This window comes from Odocoileus virginianus, chromosome 28 (assembly GCF_023699985.2).
Source record: "Odocoileus virginianus isolate 20LAN1187 ecotype Illinois chromosome 28, Ovbor_1.2, whole genome shotgun sequence".
In the NCBI taxonomy this organism is placed as follows: Eukaryota; Metazoa; Chordata; class Mammalia; order Artiodactyla; family Cervidae; genus Odocoileus; species Odocoileus virginianus.
The window spans coordinates 22036284-22056708 of record NC_069701.1 but is presented as its reverse complement, the minus strand read 5'-3'; the positions used below and the strand labels follow the sequence as shown (position 1 = coordinate 22056708).

The following is a 20425-nucleotide window of genomic DNA, read 5'->3' as shown; positions in this document are numbered from 1 at the left end:
CCGCCCAGACCCAAGCTGCAAGGAACTAACTGGCTAGTGGCGCAGGTATTTTTTTTTACTTTAAATTTGTCTATTTTTAATTGGAGAATAACTGCTTTACAGTATTGCGTTGGTTTCTGCCATACAGTAACATGGATCAACCGTAGGTGTACATATGTTCCGTCCCTCTGGAACCTCCCTCCCCCCTCCCACCCCCTCCCCCTCCCACTCCTTTAGGTTGTCACGGAGCACCAGGTAGAGTTCTCTGTGTCATAGGGCTATATGTGCTATTTGTGCTATATAGCCAGTAGCCATCTGTTTTACATATGGTAGTGTATATGTTTCAATGCTCCTCTCTTAGTTCACCCCACCTTCTCCTGCTGTATCTGTAAGTCTGTTCTCTATGTCTGAGTTTCTATTCCTGCCCTGAAAATAGGTTCATCAGTACCACTTTTCTAAACTCCATTTATATGTGTTAATATACGATATTGGTTTTTCTCTTTCTGACTTGCTTCACTCTGTATAATAGGCTCTAGGTCCATCTACCTTCTTAGAACTGACTCAGATTTGTTCCTTTTATGGCTGAGTAATATTCCATTGTGTCTATGTACCATAACTTTACCCATTCATCTGTCGATGGACATCTGAGTTACTTTCATGTCCTGGATATTGTAAATATTGCTTCAGTGAACGTTGTGGTATATGTGTCTTTTTCTGTTATGATTTTCTCAGGGTATATGCCTAGTAATGGAGTGCTAGGCGGTGGTGAAGGTGTTTCAAATGAAAAATCTCAGACAAACAGACACCCATTGAGCTACAAACCAATCTGTGCTGTGTTGAGAAGCACAGGGTGATCTCTGAGAGCCCGTCAGGAGCTTGTCCAGCGAGGACATGACAAAGAAAATGGCAAGGAAGACAAGACCAAGGGGATGAGGAGGCTCCAGCCAAGTGGAGGGAGTGAAGAGAGTAGGCCAGGCTGAGGGAGAGCCCGTGTGAAGACCCTGAAGAGGGGTGTCTAGCACATCAGAGGAAATGGGGAGGCAGTGAGGGGGATGGGTGGAGCATGTGGGGGAGAGGCCCAGGGTGCAGAGGTGGGCGGGGCTGGGTCCCATGGGGCTTCCAGCTCCCCAGCCCTGGAGTCTAATGGTGAGTATGGAGACCAAGTCCCCTCACCAACACATCTGTCACCCCTCCAAGGTCTTCATTCTTGCCAGCCAAAAGGTACCTCCTATCTAGTCATTCCTCAAAACTTTTCTTGCCTTTGGCTCTCAAAGAATCCTGACACTCAGCAGAAAAGTCCTCCACACCAGCACTTTTTCAGGAAAGTAAGAGCATTTAATGAACACCTGTTATGGGCCAAGGAATGCTCTGAGCCTTTACCCACCTTACTTAATTTACTGCCCAACAATCTGTGAGATAAGTAGCAGTACCAAGAAAATAGAGACTCAGAGAGCCGAAGTCACTTGCCCAAAGTCACACAGCTATCCAATAGTAGAGTCAGGTCACTGAAGGCAAAGTTATGATCATTGACTCCACGTTGCTCTGACCATGGGGCAGGCCTGGCCTGTCTCACACAGGCTTCTTGGAGTCTCAGGAAGCCACTTCCTGTGTAGTGTGATACATTTTCAGGCAGCAGTGAGCTAAAAATTACAGAAACCTCTCTTCCACCAAATGTAGAATTCATTAAGCTGCAGGGAGCTCTTAATATCTTCAGCGTTTCCAGGCAGCTCTATGCTCCATGGATAAAGGAGAGAACTAATACCCATCCCTAAAAAGGTGAATGAAAGCCTTTGCTAACTAAATACTGCAGATAAGCATCTTCCCATTTGACTGCAATTACCTTGGTCCCAAGTTACAGAATTGCTAGCGAAATGATTAAGAAAATAATGGTAATGATACCGATGGTAAATTAAATGGAAATAAAAGGAGCTCAGTGTACTGTTCAATTTCCCACTTGGGGACCACTCCTAAGTTGTGTTCTTCAGCTTCCCACTGGGAATTTCCACATGTAAATAATATGCCTGATTGAAACTGCAAACCTAGACCTCTGTGCATGGCTAAGCCTAGGATTGCTTCTCTCCATCCTAAGACTCATGTCAGTGAAGATGGATTTTCCCCTCATGAAATGTTCTAATGAATTATGTAAATAGAGACAAACACCTTATAGGACTGACCTCTGCCACAGAATCTGACATCTTCCTGCCCTGGCCAAACCAAGTGGAAAATTGGATTTATAGGAAAAGGATCAAGACTTCATGGCAACCCACATGCTTGCTGTGTCTGGGTTCTCGCCTCCACAAATCAACACAACCCCACCAAGAGAAATTACCACAGACGTGACAAAGAATGGGCATGACAGTTGGGGTCCAGTTCAAGTCTTCAAGAGATTCCTTTCTTGTTAGAAGCCACTTATTAGGGTTTCAGCAGCAATCATTAGTTTTTCTAATAGGACACCCTACAAGAAGATCAGGAGCCATGAGTTTAAAACCTAGCTCTGCCTCTTATTAACTGTGGGATTTTTAAGGAAGCTTACTTAAAAAGCTTTCTGAGCATGCATTTCCTCATCTTTAAAATAAGGATAATAATAGCACTTACTTACTATGTGGCTTTGAGAATTAGAAAGAGAATACGTGTTGCACAGTGCCTGACCCAGACTGATTACTCAAGAAATGGGTTCTGTTCTTATCATTATTGGCCTCAAATAAAAGGTTGATTCTATTTAAGGGTAAATACAAATTGGGTTTTAGACTCTCATTTTTCTTTTTCACATGACTTGAGACCCTGCTTGGTCTTAAGTTATATTGATTTCAGATTGTACAAAATTAAACTATTTTTTTAATTACTTATCTGACACTTATTAGCAATGTAATTTGGAGCAAATCATACCTTCACTGGGTCTTAGTTTCCCTGTTGGTTTGAATGAAATAGTTGAAGCTAAAACTATAAAATTCCTAGAAGAAAACAATGGAGTAAATTTTCATGACCTTGAATTAGGCAATGATTTCTTAGGTATGACAAAAAGTGTCCAAGCGATACAAGAGAAGTTGGAACTATATCTGAATTGAAAATTTTGTGCTTCAAAGGACACCATCAAGAAAATGAAAAGAATAATTGTCAGTCAACGGAAATTTGGTTGTTTCTACTTTTTGGCTATTATGAATATTGCTGCTGTGAATATTCATGTACAAGATTCTGTATGGACATATATCTTTATTTGTCTTAGGTACCAGGATTGGAACTGCCAGGGCTTATAGTAACTCTACGTTCATCCTTTGAGGAACTTCCAAACTTTTCCAGAAGTGGCTGAGACATTTTACTTAACACTGGCAATGTATGAATGTCCCAATTTCTCCAGATCATCACCAACACTTGTTATTGTCTTTTTTACTATAGTCATTCTGATGGGTATAAAGTGACGATGACTCTTGAAAGCATTAGGCTAAGTGAAAGAAGTCAGTAACAAAAGACTACATATTATATGATTCTGTTTTTATCAGGTGTTCAGAATAGGCAAATCCATAGGGACAGAGGTAGATGAGTAGTTGCCCAAGGCTGGGGGGTGGTGGGGAGAGGAACTAGGAAATGACTGCTCCCAGGTGCTATTTTTGTGTGTTGGTGTGATGAAAATGTTTCAAAATTAGATTATGGTAATAGTTGGTCAACTCTGAAAATATACTAAAAACCACTGAATTATACACTTAAAAAACTAAATGGTCTGGACATGATGATTTGTTTGGATCTTGCCCAATTTAACATTTTCTGGATGAGAAGCATGTCTTAGAATGGAGCCAGGCCCTACTGGAGAAGAATGACCCTGGCCATGTGAGTGCATCAAGAAGGGAGAAGGGGTGGGTAACTTCACTTGTGTACATGACAGGATCCCATCTCTGTAAGCATTAAATAATTCACAAGCTAGCTGCTAAGTATGCAAATTAGTGGTCACATGATTGACAGTCACCAATGCTTGATGGGCTACTTGCCATTTGCCTGGGTCTAAACATTTTCTGGTGGCTCAGACGGTAAAGAATCTGCCTTTAATGCTGGAGACCCAGGTTCAATCCCTGGGTCGGTAAGATCCCCTGAAGGAGGGCATGGCAACCCACTCCAGTATTCTTGCCTGGAGAATCTCATGAACAGAGGAGACTGGCGGGCTACAATCTGCAGGGCTGCAAAGAGTCAGACATGACAGAGCACCTAACACACACCCAAGCATTTTCTATGGATCTCATTTAATCCTCACGAAAGCCCTTTGAGGCTTCAGATGAGAAACAATATCAGAGGGTTACAAAGATAGAAAGTTGAGGGGTCACATGCAAATGCAGACAGCGTGACCAGTGGTCCAAAGCCTGTGGTCCTAATCTCCCTCCATCCTGCCCAGCTTTCTCTCTACTGCTTTCTGTCTACATCCACCTGGATGCAAGGAAGCGTGTGCTTCATCAGCAGTGAGCAAATAACTGAGTTAAAAATAACCTTACCATTTCTTGCTCTAGTTCTTGAAAGCAATGGGTATGATCATTTCATTTTTAAAAGCCCTGCATTCAGCTTTCTCGGTGCTCAGACAGGCACTGATTGCCTTGCTTGCAAGGCACACGCTCCAGGCTTCCCAGAGCTAGATGTGCACTGCTCGTCTAAACCAGGCTGACTCTTCTCTTTCCTGTGAAAATGTCTTTAATCCAGGAGCTCCACTCGCCCCACACCTGGCAAGTTTGCTACAGACACATTAAAAGAGCCAGATTTTAAAGTGCTTGCTATTGGTTTTGCCTCTCATCTCCAACCATAATGCTTTGTTTGCAACACAGTGACTGTTCCACAGCCAGTGATTCCTCCATCATAAACACACGGAAAATGACTCTGGGAATGTGGTGAGCAGCAGGAGACAGGAATTGTGCTGCCAGCCTTTGCCGTGGGCTGTCCTGGCATCAGAGTCCAGGCTGCAGGGCACTTGCCTCTCCACCCGCCTCTCACTGCTTACCCAGCAGGCCCAGACCAAAGTTTAGACCCAACAAAGGCTTCACAAAAGGACTTGCATGTCTGCTTTTAACTCCAGTCCAGCTTTGGAGCTTGCTGTGGCTATATGCAAGGTTGGTGCCCAAGCCTGGGCAGAAACTGCCAGCTCCATACAGGTATCTGGGTCTCCACCCCATGGAATGGTCTGTCAGGTGAGATGAGCCTGCCATCCTGCCCCATCCTCGCCTGCATCTCTGCGCAGCCACAGTCGCAGGCTCTCCCTGGACCGCCCTGGGTACCAGAGGCCTCTTTGGAGTGATGCCTCCTTTGAAGAGAGCTATTGCTTGCTGATGGGCATCTAGGTTGCTTCCATGTCCTGGCTATTATAAACAGTGCTGCGATGAACATTGGGGTGCACGTGTCTCTTTCAGATCTGGTTTCCTCGGTGCTTGTGTGAACGAATTGCCAAGGTCTGTGGTTTCTAAAAATTCCAAAACCCCACAACTGAAGTTACATGATGACATCACCTGGGATGTCAAAACAGCCTGGAATGCTGGATTCTAGCCCCTCCACACACCCCACTTCCAGTGAGGGCCCCCCTGGAAGGGCTGAGCCAACCCTGGGATTCCTTGTCTACCACAGATTAAGGGGTGGTCGAGAGAGGGTCCCAGGGCCACTCTTGAGCTACCTTGTTTCATGGCCTGATCTCCCTGGGGTCAGATTTACTGTTCTACTGAATGCTCCTCTCTGCTTTAACTATCGAGGCTGCTGGGAGAGAGAGAGGAGCCTGACTGGGCACAGAGCCAGGTCAAAGGGCAAATCTACTGTTTCCAGTCCCTGCAACAAGGAACCCAGAAAGCAGCAGTAAACTTAAGGGAATGGAGAACATTCTGTGTATTCTTCCAGGACTCCATGGAGATAAAGGAACACAGGCATACTCTGATAAAGCACCAAGAGTGGGTGCAGGTGGGGAGACCTTAACACCATTGCCAGAGTAACAGCAGGTAAGCATTGCCTTCTGGGTTGGAAACGTGGGTCAGGTTAACGGAGGAGATGCAAGCCTGAGCCGGGGCTGCTTGAGGAAGGAAAGGGGCACAGCTCTGCCCGCCGTGTGCTCCATCTCAGCCATCCACCACACGGCTCAGTGTGGGTGGTTTAGTTGCTAAGTCACGTCCGACTCTTTGGGACCTCATGTACCATAGCCCACCAGGCTTCTTTTTCAGGCAAGAATACTGGAGTGGATGGTCATTTCCTTCTCCAGGAGATCGTCCTCACCCAGGGATCAAACCTGGGTCTCCTGCTTCAGACTCTTCTCTAAATGACTGCAGAATGTCTGACTGAAGAGGCATCTAATTACCACGCCCCACTGGAGCCCCCAGGCCTGGTCTGGCTGTGGGGCTGGCCCATCCTCCCACCCCTCCTCCTTTTCCAGCCCTCCCTTTCTGCATGTGTGGAATATAGACCCCCACAGGGGTCTCTCAGGGTTGGACCTTTTGCACCAGCCTGTCTGAGCTGTTATTCCTGCTGAAACCCAGGTTGAGTTATTGAATCTGAAACTGTTCCTGTTCGTTTCATGATGGTTCTCGTGGGTTTGCTTATCCCTCGCAGTCTCTGTGACTCTGGCCTGAATCTGAATCTAGGCCACAGTTTGATGATCAAAGCAACTGGTGCAAGACAATTGCTTAGATTTGCTGTTTGCGTCAAATCTGGATTACAAGTTACCCTTCTAATTAAGCCTTTCTGAGGACAGGATTTAAAAATTCACGGGTATCAAAGTCCTTAAAATCACCAGTCCTGAAACTTTCTTTATAATGCCCTCCTTACAATCCTGAAGTGAAACTCATATAAGCCCCCTGTGTACATAATTTTTAAAAAATCACTATTATATCCTTACTATATATAATGATTCATGGCACAGTATGGATAAACCTCAAAAAAAAAAAAAACATGATCAGTGAAAGAAGAGAAACGCAAAAGACGATATATACTCTATGATTCTATTTATGTGAAATTTTAGAAAAGATGACTTGGGGGGAAAGGAGGAGACAACTCTATAGAGACAGCAATCAGATCAGTGATTTCCTGGGGCTTAGGGTGGGCATGAGAATTGACTGCAAAGAGACCTAAGGGAACATTTTAGGAGGATGAAAATGTTTTGAAATTGCCTTTTGGTGATGGTAGTCCAACTTATCAATTTTACCAAATCACTGAATTGACTAAAAACTCGCCTGAACTGTTAACTCTTTAAAAATGAGTGGATTTTATAGTATGTAAAATAAGTGAATTTAGTTGTCTTCTCTTTTTAGTTTCACATAAATAGAATCATACAGTATATACTCTTTTGTGTTTCTCTATTTTTTCTTTTTAATTGAAACTATATTTCAATTTCAGTTAGAAAGAAAAATAGTTATGATTTACATACTCTAAGTGTACTTTACCCTTGATTTACATGGTAATTCCATTTTTTAAAAATTCAGTGTATACTGGTTGTGAAAAAATGAATTGTGTTCCTAATTTTTCAAAGATGGATTCATTTTTAAAATCCCAGCAGTTATTTATTTGTTTGTTTTCGGCTGCGCTGTGTCTTTGTTGATGTGCTTGAGATTTACTCTAGTTGTGGCAAGCCGGGGCTTTCCTAGTTGTGGGGCACAGGCTTCTCACTGCGGGGGCTCCTTGCGGTGCATAGGCTCTGGGGTGCTTGGGCTTCGGTAGTTGGTGAGCTTCAGAGCTTGGGCTCAGTCGTTGTGGCTCATGGGCTTAGTTGCCCGGCAGTGTGTGGAATCTTTCCAGACCAGGGATCAAACCCGTGTCCCCTGCATTGGCACCTGGAAGTCCTGTGTTCATAACTTAAAGCAGAGCTACACTCCAGAGTCAGATAACTCGGAGCAAGTTCTTCAGCTGCCTGTGTCCAGTGGCACATATGACAGCAGTGTTGGGTATGGGATAATTCTTCACTGTGAGGGACTTCCCTGGACACTGTAGGATATCTCACATTCTTATGCTCTGCCCACTAGATTCCAGAAGCAGCCTCTAATCACTGTGACACTGAAAAATGCCCTCATAGAAGTTCACATCAACCCCTAGGAGTTCCTATTATGTGACCAGACTAGTGCTAGCTACTAGGGTAGAATGGTGAGCAAGACAGATACTGCCCACTGCTCAAACCCCATCCCTAGGCCTCAGAGAGGTTAGAATCAGAGCAGTTTCTCTCTGTGTTCTTCATTATGCTGGGCTGGCAATATCCTAGCTTCCTAGCAGATTAGAGCGATCACAAGTATCTTTGAATAGGTCTCTTTCCTGGAGAAAAAAGAAGGAAAAGGAACAACACAAACCAGATGGATCTAAATTGAACACGCTTTTCTCGGCACTTAATTTCCCTCCATGGAGCACTGAAAGCATTTTGGTGGCCTTCTGGGAATATTTCCCAGGCGATGCCTGGGGTTTTAACCATTCGACAGCCATTAACCATATTGAGCCTCACAGGGCTTAGCTCCCCACCCACCACTGAGGAGCTCGATCAGAAACCACCATTTACCCTGGGAAAACGTCCTGTAAGTATCACCAACCAATCTTCCCCCAATAAGGGCAGACCGCAAGCAATGCTGACAATGGTGCTCAGAGGGGCCTTCATCTGAATATGCCGAGAAGAACAGAGAGAAAGACCCAAGAAAGCCCCTTAGAAGCAAATTTCCCCTTCTTCCCCACTTAAGATGTCCATGTCTCTGTTATTGCATTTTGTTGGTGGTACTGTCCCTCAGCAGTCATGGGGTTAAAGGCAGATCTGTAGGAGGTGGAATCACAGACATTGTTACTATCATCTCTCCTATCTAGTCGGCTATGGGTCAGGTCCATTCAGTGATGGGTCTTGCATGTCCATGAGATTCTCCAGGCAAGAATACTGGAGTAGGTGGCCTTTTCCTTCTCCAGGGGATCTTCCCTACCCAGGAATTGAATCCAGGCCTGCTGCATTGCAGGCAGATTTTTTACCAGCTGAGCTACAAGAGAAGCCAGTATATCTAAGTCGGTTGTGGGTGAGGTCTACTCAGTGATGGGTCTTTTATTCATCCCATTTTGTGCATTGCTAATGTGTATTTCCTAGTTCAACAGAGTTTCCTGGAACTATTGGAGTTTTGTCGATGCTCAGCTGAGGGCACAGATCTTAACAATGCTCCTTCCTAATTGTTGACTTCCAGCAAGTCACTTAACTTTGAGACATGGTCATAACAGTTAAAGGAAGAAACCAGTGCCAAATGAATGTTATTGTAAAGATTAAGTGAGAGTCACATTACAAGTGCCCATTGCTGCTGGTACCTACTAGATGCTTAATAAATAACCTGTTGGGCTAATGAAGTAGGAGTGGAAACTTCCAATTAAATGTGGTGTAACTTACATATAGGAGTCATCCCTTCTCCAGCAGATCTTCCCAACCCAGGAAATGAGCCAGGGTCTCCTGCATTGCAGGCGGATTCTTTACCAACTGAGCTATCAGGGAAGCCCACTCTTTTTGCAAACCACACTAAAATGGTATTACAGAGCTAAAAACAAGTCTAAACTTGCAAGGGCACATAGAACAAAAATGGCATAGCCTTAATATGTGAAATCTACAAATGCAAAGGGAAGAAGAGAGAACGCCTCAGTGTAACACTTCTGTATCAGTATCACTTCTGTAACAAACCACCCCAAAACTTAATAGCTTGAAATAACATTTTATTTGCTCACAAGTGTGTGAGTCAGTGATTTGGGCTAGGCTCAGGTAAGTGAATCTTCTGCTGGAATTAACTAGCTCACTCATTTGCAGTCAGCTGGAAGCAGGTATGACTGAGTGCCGGGCTCTGCTGGGATGATTTGACTTCTCCTGCATGTGGTCTCACCATCCAGGATGCTGGCTTTTGCTTCTCCACCCAGTTCCCAGCCACCAGAGGATAAAACTCAGTGTACTAGCCTCTGCATGCCTTACATTTTCTAGTATCCCATTAGCAAGTCACAGATTCAGGGAATAGCCCAGACTCGGTATGGGAGGGATCTACACAAGGTCACAGATACTCTGGTTCGTTACTGCAACAGTCCACCACAGCCTATGAAACACATATACCATCTTCCCCAGTTAAGATGATCATGTCTCTTGTCTCTTTTTAATGGCAATGCTACCCAGTGTTTCTGACAGTCAAAGCTAGATTAAAAGAGATAAAAAGCAGGTGGGCAAGAAAGACCAATTTAGCAGATCAGAGAAAATGGAAACCGAAGCCTGACTAGTTCATTCTATAGAATCCTAAAGACTCAGAAATTGAAGGCACCAAATGCATCTGAAATTCAGAGTGCAGGTGTAGCTTAAATCAGAAGAATAAGCTGAAAGTCTGTATAAGAGGTAGTGTCTTGACCTTTATTGCTGCCACCACACAAGCAACTGAATACCCTTCCATATCCCAGGATTGAGGGATACTCTGGAGAGGTGAAAATGGAAAGATTCTTATCTTGGGATATCAGGCATTGCTAAAGGTGGGGGCACCATACTGAAAACAGGGAGATAAGCCAGATGACACTGAGAAAATTAGATGATTCCACAATTGATTAATAGTAATTCCAAAGAACAAGAAGACAGAGAAAAAAGGAGGTGAAGAGGTTATCAAAGACTTCAATACATTTCAGTAACATTTTCTAGAACTTAAGGAAATTAGTTGGAAAAGACCTAGTGCACTTTGCAGATGAATTTAAAAAAAAAAAAGCAGAACTAAGGCAAATCATTGTGAAATGGATACCAGGATATTAGGATACCAGGGATAGGATAAAGAGAAAATCCTAAAAGCTTTCACAGAGAAAAGATCCAAGAGAAAACAAGGAAAACAGGTGACATACAAAGATTCAGAAATCCACATGGCATCAGACCGTGGCCACAGGAGATGCTAAATGATAATGGAGCAATGCCTTCAAAATAAGGAGTGGAAATAATTTGCACACTAGAGTGCCATACTCAGCCAAACCAGAATTGTGATGGTAGACTAAGCAAATTTTAGACATTGAAAATGTGAGGAAATATACCTTACATGCATTCTTCCTTACAGGGTTACAAGAAATGAGGAAGACCTAGAAATCTGAGAACAAGTGTGACAGTTATTAGCTTATTGACCCTTAACTTCAAACCCACACTTCTATACTGTGCTGTGTGATGCTGAGGCCAAGATTCTAAAAATCTCTTTGCCTCGACCAGCTAGCCCCCTGTTAAACTCGCTAATGGGGAAGGGTTCCTGGGGAGACTGGAGGGCTGGAGAAGGAAGAAGGGACTTGCTTCTTCCTATTTGCTTCCTGTGTGCTTGTAGCTCCTGAGAGAACCATATGGCCTCACCCCGGCAGAAACAGTTCCTTCCTGTAGTGACCGTTGAATCCAGTTTGAAGCTTTCCCGACACTTGCAGAAGCAACTTTACTATGGCCCTTTAGAGATACCCTAGAGAGGATTTCCCTCGTGGCTCAGATGGTAAAGCATCTGCCCACAATGTGGGAGACCTGGGTTCGATCCCTGGGTCGGGAAGATTCCCTGGAATCTTCCACTCCAGTACTCTTGCCTAGAAAATCCCATGGATGGAGAAGACTGGCGCAGGCTACTATCCATGGAGTCGCAAAGAGTCGGACACGACTGAGTGACTTCACTTCACTTAGAGATACCAGTGCCGGCTAAGCCTCCTCCTTCACGTCCCACACACACAGATAAAATAACTGGCATGGTTTCTGAAGCCTGACTGATATACGGGGGATCCAACAACAAAAAATAAGAACTCCAAGGATAATGGTGACAGGAGATTCCAGGGCAATAGCTATGCATCAGACTGGTGGGTTGCTTGAGTTGAGAGCCCCAGTTCATGACCTTCCTGTATCCATGTTCTTTGCAGAGTGGCTTTTCAGATTCTTCCATCAGGATGGAGCATCTATTTCTGTTCTTGATTCTGATCTTGTGACTTGTTTGGCCAATGATGGGAGTTGTGGTGAGCCAGTACCAATCCTACGCTAGAGAATGCATGCATATTTCCTTTCTCTCTCTTGGATCTTTATTTCGTCCATGAAGTCTTGCCTAACCTGCTGGAGGAGAAGAGACCATGAGTCATGCCATCCAATAGCCAGCTACCCAGCCTTTCCCCGGGCAGAGCTGCAGTTAACTACAGATGCCTGAAGGAGCCCAGCTGAGATCAGGAGGACCATGCAGCTGAATTCAGGCTTAAATCCAACCTGCAGAATTGTGAGCTAAACAAATGATTATTGTTTTTAACCACTAAATGTCAGGATGATTCAGTATGTAGAAACAGCGAACTGATCCACAGGCTGAGAGAGTAACCACTCCACACTGGACCAGAAGGACCAGAGGTATTCAACAACCAAAAGTGATGTCATTAGAGAAGCCAATGTGTTCTTTTGAAGGCAGTGGGGTGAGTTGGACAAAGGCTTGAGGCTTCTTGTTGTAAGCCTGGTGAAAATACTCTATGTGAGCTGTGTATATGGGTAACAGATAGAAATAAAATTCAAATTTACAAAAATGAATGGACTTTTTGGATCTCCTTCTGTAGTGACTGCTAACCCACAATCCTGGACTTGAATCCTTAGACTTGGTTTCAGCAATCTTGTCTTTTCATGACTGCTGTTTTCACTGGTGGAAATGGAGGCACTATTTGTCAGTAGTTCACATCATGCTGTTTGAGCCCTCATTCCCAAATCCAATCATCATCTTTGATTCTACTTCCTAAATATGGCAGCCCACCTCTCTCCACTACCATGCCTCTACAAGAGCGCAGAACGCCGTCGCTCATCTGAACCTCCGCAGCATCTTCTGAACTAGTTTCCCTGTCTCATCTTCCTTCTTCCCCTCCAGTAATCTTCACTGAGATGCCAGAATGATCTTTCTGAACAAGTCATCTGGGGTCGTGGCCCTGTCTAAAATTGGTTACTGATTCTCCTTTGCCTACAGGACGAAGGGTAAGCTCCATCGGATGGCATACATGGCCCCTCATGCCCGGGCTCTCACCTTTCCAGACTCACCTCTTGCCCACTGTCAAGCTTGCCTCTAGATACTGAGCCTCTTCCTGCCCCTCATTTTTGCCATGTTCTGCTTTTCTGTCAAGTTTTTGCACATTGGATTCCCTCTGGCAGACTTTGTTGGTTGCCTATGCAAAACTCTGATTTTTGCTTACAGAATCCTGAAGACCCCTTGAAGGTGAGCCTTAGCCCTGGTCTAAGGGTGGGCATGTAACCTAGTTTTGGCTAATTCTCAATGTTTGTTAGAGGAAGTCACTATGGAACATACGGAAAGATTTTCCCTTCCTGCTAAGAGGAAGTTATGTCAGTCAAAACTCTCAACCCCATGCTCCCCTAGCTTTCTTCCCTGGAAACTGGACCTGCTGTTGACCAGTAGGAGAAAGGAAAGGGGAGGTGACTGGAGCCCAGACCTCATAGAGCTTCCGCATCAATGTCAGAAACCACTTACTGCCAGATATTTTGTTATGTTGAAAAATAACCTCCTCTTTGTTTATGCCACTGTTCACTGGGCATTTCTTAAAGCCTAAAGCATTTATTCTGGATATACCTACCTTTCCAAACTAAATCTTGCTCATCCTACCATAGTCAGCAAAGTTACCACCTGAACCAGATTGAAACACTCTATCCGCTGACCCTGTGCGCCTAGAGCTTCTTTATGTACTAACATAATGGCAAAAAGCACCAGCTCTGAAGCCATGCTGTCTAGGTTCAGAGCCCAGCTCTCCTACCTACTAGTTGGTCACCTTGGACAAGTTATTTACTCTCTCTGTGCCTCAGTTTCCTTATCTATTTAATAGGGGTGAGCGTATGATTAACTTCATCTAATTGTCATAGGGGTTAAATGAGTTAATGTATGTAATACACTTTGTACCTGCTCCTGATAATCATTCAATTCATGTTTGTTGTTATTAATAGAAGCTTCATCATACTGTACTACAATAGCCTAATAGTCATCTTCCCTGAGATTAATGAATGAATTTCATTCAGTGTATGAATAAGGTTAATGAATGAAGAAAAGCATCTGGCAGGTTTATTGCATTCCCAGGGATACTTTGCCTAGAGATACTGCCCAGTAATATTTTCTTGTTCAGTTGCTAAGTTGTGTCTGACTCTTCAAGACCCCATGGACTGCAGCATAGTAGGTGCTTAATCAATGATAATATGTTGATGTGATCCTTTGATCTTACTTTAAGGCAGACTTTCCTGCCAGGAAAAGATTTTGGGCACCACAGCAACCAAAGGAGTTGTTTTTCAGTTGCTAAGTCATGTCCAGCGCTTTGCCACCCCATGGACTGCAGCACACCAGGCTTTCCTGTCCTTCACCATCTCCTGGAGTTTGCTCCAACTCCTGTCCACTGAGTCAGTGATGCCATCCAACCATCTCATCTTCTGTCACCCCCTGCTTCTCCTCCTGCCCTTAGTCTTTCTAAGCATCAGGGTCTTTTCCAATGAGTTGGCTCTCCTTATCAGATAGCCAAAGGATTGGAGTTTCAGCTTCAGCATCAGTCCTTCCAATGACTGTTCAGTACTGATTTCCTTTAGGATTGACTGGTTTCAATCAAAAGAGTTGGACACAACTTAGCAACTGAACAACAACTCCTTTGGTTGGTGTGGTGCCCAAAATCTTTAGGATTGACTGGTTTCCTTTAGGATTGAGTCCAAGGGACTTGCAAGAGTCTTCTCCAGCACCACAGTTCGAAGGCATCCATTCTTTGGCACTCAGCCTTTTTTATTGTCCAGCTCTCACATCTGTACATGACTACTGGAAAAATCATAGCTTTGACTGTATGGACCTTTGTTGGCAAAGTAATGTCTCTGCTTTTTAATATGCTGTCTAGGTTGGTCATAACTTTCCTTACAAGGACCAAGCATCTTTTAATTTCATAGCTGCCATCACTGTTTGCAGTGATTTTGGAGCCGAAGAAAATAAAATCTGTCACTGTCTCCTCTTTCCCCCCTTTTATTTGCCATGAAGTGATGAAACTGGATGCCATGATCTTGGTTTTTGAATGTTGAGTTTTAAGCTATATTTTTCACTTTCCTCTTTCACCCTTATCAAGAGGCTCTTTAGTTCCTCTTCCCTTTTTGTCATTAGAGTGGGTTATCATCTGTATATCTGAGGTTGTTGATATTTCTCCTGGCAATCTTGATTCTAGCTTGTGATTCATTGAGCCTGGCATTTCACATGATGTACTCTGCATATTAGTTAAATTAGCAGGGTGACAATATACAGCCTTGATGTACTCCTTTCCCAATTTTGAACCGGTCCATTGTTCCACGTCCAGTTCTAACTACTGCTTCTTGACCTGCATACACATTTCTCAGGAGGCAAGTAAGGTTTCTGGTATTCCCATCTCCTTAAGAATTTTCCACAGTCTATTGCGATCCAAACAGTCAAAATAGTCAATGAAGCAGAAGTAGATGTTTTTTCTGGAATTTTCTTGGTTTCTCTATGATCCGGTGAATGTTGGAAATTTGAGCTCTGATTCCTCTGCCTTTTCTGAATCCAGCTTGTGCATCTGGCAGTTCTTGGTTCATGTACTGTTGAAACCTGTCTTGAAGGGTTTTGAGTATTACCTTGCTAGCATGTGAAATGAGCACAATTGTTCACTGGCCTCCTCTGGGATTGGAGATAAAACTGACTTTCTTCAATCCTGTGGCCACTGCAGTTTTCTGAATTTGCTGACATGTGAGTGCAGCACTTTAACAGCATCATCGTGTAGGATTTGAAATAGCTCAGCTGGAATTCCATCACCTCCACTAGCTTTATTCATAGTAATACTTTCTAAAGCCTACTTGACTTCACACTCCAGGATGTCTGGGTCTAGATGCATGACAGCACCATCATGGTTCTCTGGGTCATAAAAACCGTTTTTGTATGGCTCTGTGTATTCTTGCCACCTCTTCTTAATCTCCTCTGCTTATGTTAGGTCCTTGCCATTTCTGTCCTTTATTGTGCCCCTCTTTGCATGAAATATTCCCTTGGTATCTCCAATTTTCTTGAAGAGATCTCTAGTCTTTCCCATTCTATTGTTTTCTTTCTTTCTTTTTTTTTTTTTGCATTGGTCACTTAAGAAGTCTTTCTTATCTCTCCTTGCTAGTCTCTGGAACTCTGCATTCAGTAATATTTACTGAATAAACATATATCACACAATGTGAACTGTGTATGAAGGGTAAACCAAGTCAAAGAGGGGTAATATGAGGCAGGATGGTGATAGCTTACAGTGAATGGTGTCGGATTCGTGATCTCCAAAGAAGATTTAAGTTCAGGACCAGCGACCAAGCTTAATCACTCAAGAGCTTTTATGTAGCAGAGTTTTATTAAAGTGAAAGGGACTGAGAAAGCTTCTGACACAGACATCAGAGGGGGATGGAGAGTGCCCCCCTAGTGTTAGCAAGGGAGTTATATACTTTTTAAATCAGTTATTACAATAAATCAGACGACTGTCTCAAGGTTGTAAAGATCTTATTAGACCCACCCCCATAATTTACATTTTAAGATAGCAGGATTAGCCAGAAGGTTGTCAGGAAGGAGAGACTGCCCTCAAGCAGGATGCATTGCTGTTATATAACCCTTAGTACAGAGTTTAAACTGAGCTGTTGGTTGTGTGATCGTTAGTTCTGAGCTTAAAGAAAAAAATGTTTTATGTGACTAAGACTAAGGAATGTAGAAGAAAAAAAAAACATTTGTCCTTTCCTCCTCCTTGAGAACCTCAGACCCTATCTCCACTTCCAGAGCCCCAGACTCCTTTCTCGTCCTCAGGGACCCCGGACTTCTTGTCAACCTGCCTAGGAAGTGACTCTCTCAATGGGAGGGAGGCTCGACACGGAGGGAATGTATATATACTTACGGCTGATTCACCTTGTCCAGCAGAAACCAACAGAACACAACATTGTGAAACAACTATCTTCCATTTTAAAAAAGGAGAGCAGCATTAATCTGGTTGGGGTGGCTTTTTTTTCACATGAGGTTAGGAGAGGAGTTACATATTAGCAACTTTTGTTGAGTTCTAGAGGGCTACTGCAGGAAAATTCTCATAGTTGGCTCAAAGGACAAATATCCGTGTGCTCATAAAGCCCCTGGCTATCCAACTTCACTCAGTAGAGAAGAAAATCAGTAGAGCCGCCAAGAGCTATTCAGCAGTCAGTGCTCGGCCTTAGCAATTTGCCTTGTCCTTGTCCAAATCTGGCCTTCTAAAGATGGAGTCTGTAATCAAAGACTGAACGTGGAAAATCCAAGGAGTCAAAGCACGCTGATTCCAGATAATCATTCCCCCAGGATCTTTCTTCTTTCATTTTGACTCAGGATGCTTTCTCTTGCCACTCACACTGTTAGCAGGGCCATTTCCACTCTCGGGACGTTCAGTTCATCCTTAACCTTCACTTGGGCTGGAACCACATGACCAAGCTATTCTTTGTAGTGTGTGTTTGCATGTATGTGTGTTTGTGTAAAAGTAATGAAGGAAGATCTAGCGCAAGAATGATTGCATATGTGTATTTTGTGGTGAGTGTGCAGTTTTATTCCCTCATGTCTGCTGACAAGCAAGATGGGAAAAGTACTTGCTGGGTCTTCAGAAAGCTGCTATCATCGATCTCATGATAATTTACTTTCTTATCTCTCTCTTTTCCATTCACCTTGAGCTATTATGGCTTCTATTTTTGTTGTTGGTATAGAAGCTCAGTAATTGGAAAACCAGTTTACAAGTCAGCTAACTTTTTATTCACTAAAAGTGTTTTTCCTTATCACACATAAAACCAAGGGAAAGAGAAGAGGAAGCGGGGAAAGTACACATTTTTGTGAAATCTAAAAGGATGAAAATTTAATTTATTTAATATTCCCACTTACTGTTTTTCAGGAAGACTGTGAAAAGGGCACAGGCATTTGATATTTTGAATAATACAATACTAAAGCCACATGAGGGATTTTTTTTCAAAAATCTGTTTTAGAGACTTCCCTCAAGGTCCATGTCAATTAAAACGCCATTCTTCCACTGCAGGGGGCTTGGGTTCATCCCTGGTCAGGGAACTAAGATCTTCCATGCCATGTGTGTGGCATGGCCAGAAAAAGAAAAAAAAAAGTATTTAAAAAAGATTTTTAGTCTCTGGACCAGAGACTTTGAAGTATCCTTGTGGAAGGATGTCAGCTCCAGAGATCATTCCATAACAGAGAAATAACAACAGCCATAATAATATTAGCAGTTGATCATGGTAAGTAATCCATATGTCATCACATTATTCATTGTCAGCAAACCCAGAAGTAGGTTCCATTATTACCTCACTTTCAAAAAGTGAAACTAAACCTGAGAGAGGTTGAAAATAACTTACCTATGGTCATGGAACTAAAAAGTAGATGAGCTAAGACCCCAAATTAGGTCTGCCTTGAAAGCCTACAGTATCAACCAGCCTGAAAACTCACAACACGCATGACCAGTATGGGAAGGTTTTCTGGATGATTGCAAAACTGCCTCCATTTTGTCAGGGGTCTCCCATTCAAGTTCTCGTGGTTTGAGAAGCCTGATTTTGGTCAAAATGATGCCGCAAACAAAGTGTTTAGGCAGAGAGGGCAAAGTACAGCTCCACATATGCTTTGCTTAGTTCAAAAACATTTTTAAAGACTGTAATTAGGCAGGGTTTTTTTTTTAAGTTTAAAAAAAAAATATTTTTAATTGAAGGATAATTGCTTCACAATATTGTGTTGACTTCTGCCACACATCAGCATGAGTCAGCCATAGGTATACACTTGTCCCCTGGCTCCCACTTCCCACCCCATCCCACCCCTGAGTCATATAGCAATTCCCACTGGCTAGCTCTTTTATATACATATGATAGTGTATATGTTTCCATGCTACTCTCTTAACTCATCCCACCCTCTCCTTCCCCCACTGCATCAACAAGTCTGTTTTCTATGCCTAGGCAAGTGTTTGTAAGTTGCAACAGCCAACACCCCCATGCCTTTCTGGGGCCCTCTGTGGGCCCACAGAGAACCTCTGTGGACGGAGGCCCTGTCATCAGACTGCTGGTAACATCACCCTTGTCCGCTGTCCCTAGCTGTATGATCTTCTCCAGGTACCTCACCTCCTTTCTCTTATCTGTAAAGTGAACATAATAATAGCACCTGCCTCAAGTCATGGGCCCCAAGAACAGAGCTTCCAACCCAGAGGATCATCCCCAAGCCTTGAAACCTAATGGAATTTGCCCTGCTGGGTTTTGACTCTTTCTTCTTCACCTTTTCTCCCTTTGGAATGAGAATGTCTGTCACTGCCCACCCCACCATTGTGGGAGCAGATGACTGGCTTTCTAATTTCATTGGTTCACAGATTGAGGGCAGTTCTGGCCCAGGATGTTATGATACAGAGTCTCATGCTTGATTTAGATGATTTAAATGATGAGATTTGGGGCTTTTGAGCTGATGATATTTATTTTTTTAATTAACTGACTTATTTCTGTGTTTACTTTGGGCTGCACTGGGTCTTGCTGCCGCACGTGGACTTTCTCTGGTTGTAGTGAGCGGGGGCTGCTCTAGCTGCGGTGTGAGGGCCTCTCATCGCCGTGGTTTCTCTTGGTGTCTCTTGGTGCAGAGTACAGGCTCTAGAGCACACGGGCTCTGTAGTTGCGTATGGTGCAGGGGCTCACTTGCCCCACGGCATGTGGGGTCCACCTGAACCAGGGACCAACTTCATGTTACGTGCATAGGCAGGCAGATTCTTAATCACTGCCCCACCCCACCCCAGGGAAGTCTGAGTTGATGATATTTAGATGGGAGTTTCAGATGCACTGATACTTTCATAGGTTGAAATTTGGGGGAATGTAGGAATGGGCTGGATGCATTATGCCTGTGTGGGCCAGGCATGCATCTTTGGAGCCCAGAAGACAGATCACAGTAGGCTGACTGATGTTCCCCTAAAAGATGCCCTTGTCTAATTTCTGGAACCTGTGAATGTTATCATATGATGAGAGAGAAAGAGAGAACTTTGCAGATGTGATTGAGAGTCTTGAGATGGTGAGATTATCCTGGATTATCAAGGTAGGCCTAAATGCTTTTTGTTTTTGATAGTATTTTAATTGTAGGCATTGGAAGGCTTTTAGGAAATAGAACTTTGCTAGGGTCCTTCAATAAGGGTCTGTGGATATTCTGGGTGAATTATGAATTCCCAGAATTTGTGTGTGATATTTAGTGAGTATGTACATAAACTGAGTGATGTGTTCATTTCCCAGGACAGCAGTATCACAGTACCGCCGGCAGGGTAAGAAGGCCTCCCTCTTTGACTTGTAGATGGCTGTCTTTGCTGTGTCTCTGACAGCACCATTCCTCTATGTGTGTCTATCTCTGTGTCCAAATGTCCCCATTTTACAAGGACACAGATCGTATCAAATTAGGGCCACCCTCGTTTTAACTTGATCACCTCTGTTCAAGACCCAATAAGACCACATTCTGCGGTACTGAGGCTTAGGACTCCAACATATTTGGGGGATGGGGGGACA

At 43.6% G+C, this 20425-nt stretch overlaps 2 protein-coding genes across 3 annotated transcripts in view; both read left to right on the top strand.

Annotated features, from left to right (window-relative positions):
• The window catches only part of PRMT3 (protein arginine methyltransferase 3), a 159228-nt gene extending 146777 nt beyond the window's left edge, over positions 1–12451 (top strand). For both annotated transcript variants that reach the window (XM_070457291.1, XM_070457289.1), the window contains exon 16: positions 11809–12451. In XM_070457291.1, coding sequence (XP_070313392.1) covers positions 11809–11927 — 119 coding nt within the window. In that variant the 3' untranslated portion in view covers positions 11928–12451. The remainder of the gene's footprint in view (positions 1–11808) is intronic.
• SLC6A5 (solute carrier family 6 member 5) overlaps positions 4456–20425 on the top strand; it is an 86645-nt gene continuing 70675 nt past the window's right edge. The window contains exon 1 of the mRNA XM_070457288.1: positions 4456–5930. The gene's annotated coding sequence lies outside the window, so the exon portion shown is untranslated. The remainder of the gene's footprint in view (positions 5931–20425) is intronic.